The sequence below is a fragment of the Thermothelomyces thermophilus genome, chromosome 5 (assembly GCF_000226095.1).
Source record: "Thermothelomyces thermophilus ATCC 42464 chromosome 5, complete sequence".
Classification (NCBI taxonomy): Eukaryota; Fungi; Ascomycota; class Sordariomycetes; order Sordariales; family Chaetomiaceae; genus Thermothelomyces; species Thermothelomyces thermophilus.
Window position 1 is genome coordinate 2,347,139 of NC_016476.1, and position 6,000 is coordinate 2,353,138.

A 6,000-nucleotide genomic window follows, 5' to 3' on the forward strand; every position below is an offset into this window, starting at 1 on the left:
CGTATTCATTGTTTGTTGGGTCGCGTTTTCGCAATCCGCGTCGCCTGGTTGATGATAGATAGGTTTTTGCATTTGAGATAGCCCGCCGCAAACCCCTGCTTTCTTGCGTGAGAATGTGTTCTCTGCGTAGCCGGATTTTCGGGCTTCTTGATGCATTCTTATTTCTTCTAGAAGGCCCACGCTTTGGTCATGATACAGCCCCCAGTCTACAAAGTCACTCGTGTTACGAGCAAGGAGCAGCCGAGCGTCATGGTTGAAGCTATCCGCACCGCGACGAGCTTCTACCTTCATGTCGCCCAACATCAACAAACGCCAAGCTATCAAAACGTAGCATCAATCAATTCAACTTTCTTGGCTGTTTGACTGGATGGAGGTTTTTTTTTTTTTTTTTTTTTTTTTTTTTTTTGAAAAAAATTACGGCTTTATTTCCCAACATCCCCTTTTCAGTGTTGGGCATCTGCCGCATCGTTAACCGCTGTCGTGTCATGTCTGCCACCCATCACTGCGGGATTGGCCGCCCTAACCCACCCTTTCAGACTCGGACCAACAAGTTGCGAATGCAAGGTTCGCTGTTCGTAGAGTATCCATACCTTGCTTATCGGCCTTCTCGCCGTACTCGTTCCTGCAGGTGGTGACTTTAATCGCTTCATCACGCATTCATGGCTTGTGGTTTCGATGGCTAGGTACTGTACCTGATCCCAAAAGCAATAATGCCTGCCTTCCAGGTCACGCACCTCGTCGCTCACATATGCGCGCACAACACACGTCATTGCCCATGAGACTCGCAGCGCATTCGCCAGTCACCAACCCGGTGAGCCATGGGCATATTTCCATGGGCATATTTCCCCAAAGATCTTGTGCCTGCATCAGTTGGTCGCCCACGCCGCTTCTTTACATTCGGTTGTTTGAGTCAGCTCCAACCTGCGCTCAGGCCGTCCTTGAAACTACCCTGCGCCCACGTGCCGCCAATTTCCAGTGGTTATTCTCGAGACGGCCAGCCGGCACGCGCATACCTCTCTCATTGGGCTAAGTTTCGTTGAAGACGGCCAATGATAGCGATGGTCATCCCTTGCCTCGCACACTGATGGTTGCTCAGAGCCCCAAGGCCACGCGGAATCAGAGGTCGGTTAATCGTGCCGGCGCAAGACTGGAGCTTGTCCGTTGCAGACGTCAAGCAAAGCGTTGAGCAGCGAAGTGAGGGCCCAGAGGCTGGCAGCTATCCGCAGACGGTGTCTTCCGGGAGAACTGAGCATGGTTTGGGCGATAAGATAGCTTGGCTTAGTCAGACTTGAGTGATAACCGCCACGCACCACTGTTTGCGGTTACTGCCAAAGCTGCTGCGCTTGTTTCTCGACAGTTTTCGGTTCTTGGAAACCGTCCTCTTCCCTTGCTTCCACCGCAGGAAAGTTGATGCATGAAGGGCGGAGAGATGAGTTCGGGGTGGCTGTTGGCCGTCTTTATATTTGAAGCCTTCGCGACCACAACAGTAAACTGTTCCGAGTCAAGACGGCAACACTGCATCACTGCAACAGCCTTTTGGCGCAGCTGATGGTTGGTATGTATGTACATACAAGGATCCGAGTGCAATCCGTCGACCAGGACGCTTGGGCGCGAAGGTCTCAAACTATCGGCGCCTTGGTCTTGGAAGAGGCACAGCGGATGCGCAACGACTGGCACTCTTTGGTAGATGTGGCGAATGATGCGAGGCAGCGAGAGGAGCTCGCTGTTTTGGAAAAGTCATCATGACACGCCGCGCAGATGGTGTCCTAAAGGATGAAGATTGGTCAACGACCTTCAGTCTAAAAACACGCGACCAACGTTTGAACGCTACCAAGGGAGACTATGCCAAGAGCTAAAGAGAAGAAGAGAAGGGAGAAGAAATAGAAAGAGACAAATGATAAGAAAGGTACCAGTCAGGATTCGACTCCAAGGTTCTTTTTAATGTCCCATCAAGCGTTTCCCCCAGGGTCGAAAGGAACCAAAGTAGGTAAATTCAGTTTCCTCATGAAAAAGGAAGCGAGTTCTTGGTCATCGAGTTGTGTGCGGGGTAATAGGTAGCACTCACAACAAGAGGCAGTGAGCTGGTTTCTTCGCAGCGAGTGGATCGGCGAATCCTAACCTCCGTCCGACTTTAAATGCCAGTGATGGGAAAGAAGCTGTTGCACGACGAAACCAAGGAAGGGGACTCCTTATCCATCCGCTATGTTTACTTTGACAGGAAAATCTGCCGTTTTATCATGACCCACCACCTCGCCTCCTCCGTAGCTCTTGTGATGCATATGGTATATGCTCTCCCTCATCTGAGCCTGAGATAACTCTCAAGTGGTGCAGTGACTCATTATATGTGTTGACTCCGTCATCTGTGGTCCCAAACCTCCTGCGTCAGACATCTTCAAACAGGCAGCATCATTGTAGTTTTGCGCTTATATCATGAGAGAGGTGTTGAGAATTGGAAACGAGCGGCAGAAACAGAGAGGAATTCAACTAGTTAGCCAGCTTGAAGATAGCCGCTTGCACAGAGGTAGAGGCTCGATTCGCTTGGGGTGCCGGAGCTTTTCGGGAAAGGGTACCTACCAAGTCCCACTTTCGAACACGACACGTATGAAGAGAGAGGGCCAAAAGCGGTTTTATTACGTGTGATGAAGAATGGCTGTCCAGTTTCCCTGTCTGCAATTTCCTCGGTCACGCCAACCAACTCTGGATGATCGTGGAGGAGGCAATCTGGGGGATCCTGGGGGATGTCAACGCTATAAGCACGTCTCTGGAGGCTGTCCCGATTGCGGGGGCTCTCGGAGAAGCTGATAAATATTGAAGCGCTCTGAGCCTGATCTGCTATCATCTGCCAGAAGGCGGGCTTCAGCGATGTGTTAGTTAATGTGGCCTGATACCAGGGCCTCGGTGAGCGCTTCGGACGCCTCCGGGCCGAGCTGACCGGATCCTCCTCCAGCTCTGCACTCTGGTCCGACGCGGCGTATGAGAGGACGAACCTCTCGACCTAGCCGCCAAGATCAAGGGCTCAAAGCCACTGATGAAGTGCCCCTGATCGACAAGAAAGGAGCGCCGACGGTTCGAGTCGTAACACGAAGAAAAACGCTTCACTTACCTTTCCAGCTTCCCCCATCCCCCAATGTCGCGCGCCATCCAAAAAAAAAATGAAGTTTGTGTAATTCTACTATACTATTAATAAGCGAGCAACGCAGATGACAAGAATGCTACTGTGGACCACAAGGGAGCTCTTGCTACAATAGGCAAAGAATCGGGAACCTAACGAAAAGAGGAAGGCATGGAGGAATGGACGGCGAAACCTTCTCTGTTTGTGGAGGCCGTCTTTTCCTTTACAGCTTGTACCTGATGAAATCACGGTAGTGAACAGAAAGATAGACAGGTTATTCTAAGACTGCTGAGCCCTGCAACGTGAAAACCACCCAACCCCCTGTTGCCATTCTGCTTTCCTTTTCTTTCTCCTCTTTTTCTTTTTTCCCCTCTCCTTTCCTTTTGTTTCAGTTACTCCAGTTTCTTTGGAAGACAGGTGACACTTCTCTCGTCCTCGCGGAGGTGGAAAATAAGAGAAGAGTAGCGGGGGGTCGAGCATACAAGTCATCATCAATTCGCCCCATTAGACACACCATACTTCGGACTCTTCCATCAACTCAGTTCTTCGGAGACGTGCCTAACACTAAAAAGAAAGAAAGAAAGAAGAAAGCCAGTGTGACCAAATCATCTAAGCTAACTCCCTCCCTCCCCCCCCCCCTCCAAAAAAAAAAAAAAAAAAAACCAACGCCGGAGATGCATATACCCCTTTCTCCACCTAGTCTCCTACCATGCAGAATGACCCGGTAAAACTTTAGAAAAGAAGAACTGCCGTGGAGACCAAACCGGGAAAGACCCATATCCATTCCTGAAGCCGATTCGTTGAAGAACAGCACACAGATCGACAGTAAGCAGGACACATCATGGGTCAACAAAAACCGGATGAAGAAGCGTAGGTCACCGACTTGATCATCAGCACCCGAGTCGAACGACGACGACCAGAAGATCACTCCCTCTAGCCTCTCAGATCACTCTCCCTCCCTCCCCACCCCCTTTCCGCCGTTCATTCCCTTCTCGCACATCTCCCACTACTTTACTTGCCGTCCCTTTGTTCCTGACTACTTACTTCCCTCAGTCACTCAGGGCCATCTCCCCACCACCACTGTTGTCACCTCCCGAAACCCCTCAGAGCTCTCAAAAGAAATTCTTATTCAAGACGCCAATGGCCCTAGCATCCTCGTCGCTGGACCGCGAGTCCTGCCTGACCGTCGCCGACGGAGGCAACCCTGCGCCGGGCGAGCTACCCGCGCTGTTGATCCCGACGCCACCGCCGCCGACTGTGCCGGCGCTGCTGATAGGCTGAGCGCTGCTCGGCTCGGAGCTGCCGTGTGGTGGTGCGGGCGGCGGGATAGTCGAAGGGTGCAGGAGGGCCGACAGCGTGGGCCGCGTGCTCGCTGTGGTGGGCGTCGTTGTCGTTGGTGCGTGAGCTCGGCCGCTGCTGTCCGGCCTGCTGCTGCCGTTCGGGATGGGAGAGCCCGATGGCGCGTTGATGGTGGGGCTTGCAGTTGTGGTGGGTGGCGGCAGCGTTATCGAGGTGGTGGTGGTGGTCGTCGTCATCGTCGTCGCTGTTGCTGTCGTCGTTGTCGTTGTGGGGCTCCCTCCGTTCTGTTGAGGATGGGTGAGCTGGCCCGGGGCGGGCAGCGGGCTGTGTCGGTTGCGCGCTGCATCGATCGGGGCTAGCCGCGGCTCGATCTGGACGGCCTCCCTCGCCTTCGCTTGTAGATGCTGAGAACGGGGAGAGTCCAGAAGCGTGACCCGGGGCGGAGGCTGGGGGGATTGGTGCTGGTTCTGCGGGTATGGTGGCGGTGCTTGGATCGCTGCCCTGGGCGCAGGAAGTTGCGGTTGTGAATGCGGCTGCGCGTGTGAGTAGGATGGCGTGCTCGGATGAGCGGGCGCGTGCTGCGACGAATACGAGGGCGGAGGAGGTAGAGGTAGTGGGGTTCGTTCTTGGCTAGAATTCGATTCGGCGGGCGGATAGTGGTGATGCGGATGATGGTGCGAGGGCGGGGCGGGGAGGTACGGAGGAAGCGCTGGAGGAGGGTGATGCCCTTGAGGCGGCGGGAGAGCTGGCGGATACGAGTATTGACCGTGGCCGTATGGCGGCGTCCCGTCAGGGGAAGGTGGCCATGCGTGGCCCGGGTACGGGTAGTGAGAGGGGTAGCCGTGGGGAGGCTGCGGCTGGTGAGGAGGAGGCATGTAGGCCGGTTGCGGCAACGGTGCCCTTCCCGTCGTGGGCGGTGTTGTCTCAGTTAGGCTTGATTCTGGGTACATGCCCTTAGCCGGGACGATGTGCCTGAGCGAAGGGTCGGTTGTTGGTAGTGGTAAGTCGAGGGGCCCGCGAGCGTAGTAGGCTATTAGGTGAAGATGTTGGCCGGCGGCATTGGTGATACTGAATGATTGCTTCGTGAGCCCGTCCGGCTTGTACCTGTAGCCGTCCGGCTCCCCGTCGTCGTGATCTTCGTCGCTCCCACGGCCAGAGTCCGGTGTCTTTCCGGCGCCCCTCCTCCCGCCGAAGGCGTTGCCCCGTTTTCCTTCCATCTCCCTGTACGTCAGAAAACTGCCGGCGACGCGGCTCGCGCTCCATGATTTGCCATCCGTCCATCTCCGCATACCAGCCTCTCGCTCATCCCACACGAAGACGGAGCCGGACCGGATTGCTTGCCGCTCCTTTTCCGACAACCTCCTCTGCACCCGCGGAAGGAGTCCTAGTCTGCATGCTTCGAACAGTTTGATGGCGTCTGCGGGTGACCGCACCACGCCATAGTACGTTTCCATGTTTGGCAGCGTGCGAGAATTTAAGGCAGCCAAAACCCAGCGGCCATATGTCGACCGGGGAAACCTGTTTTGGGGGGGTGGGGGGTTTGGGGGGCTCGCCTCTATCGGCTCATGAGCACGATGAGACCTGAGAAG

At 54.7% G+C, this 6,000-nt stretch overlaps 1 protein-coding gene across 1 annotated transcript; it reads right to left on the minus strand.

The window, feature by feature from the left end:
• Positions 1-4,074: 4,074 nt before the first annotated feature.
• On the minus strand, positions 4,075-6,000 carry MYCTH_2308643 (uncharacterized protein). The gene has a single exon (XM_003665131.1). The coding sequence runs from the start codon at positions 5,863-5,865 to the stop codon at positions 4,225-4,227; it is 1,641 nt and encodes a 546-aa protein (XP_003665179.1). The 5' UTR covers positions 5,866-6,000; the 3' UTR covers positions 4,075-4,224.

Bases quoted from the DNA above. Each gene is read 5' to 3' on its own strand.
- MYCTH_2308643 (XM_003665131.1), bottom strand. From the start codon at position 5,865: ATGGAAACGTACTATGGCGTGGTGCGGTCACCCGCAGACGCCATCAAA.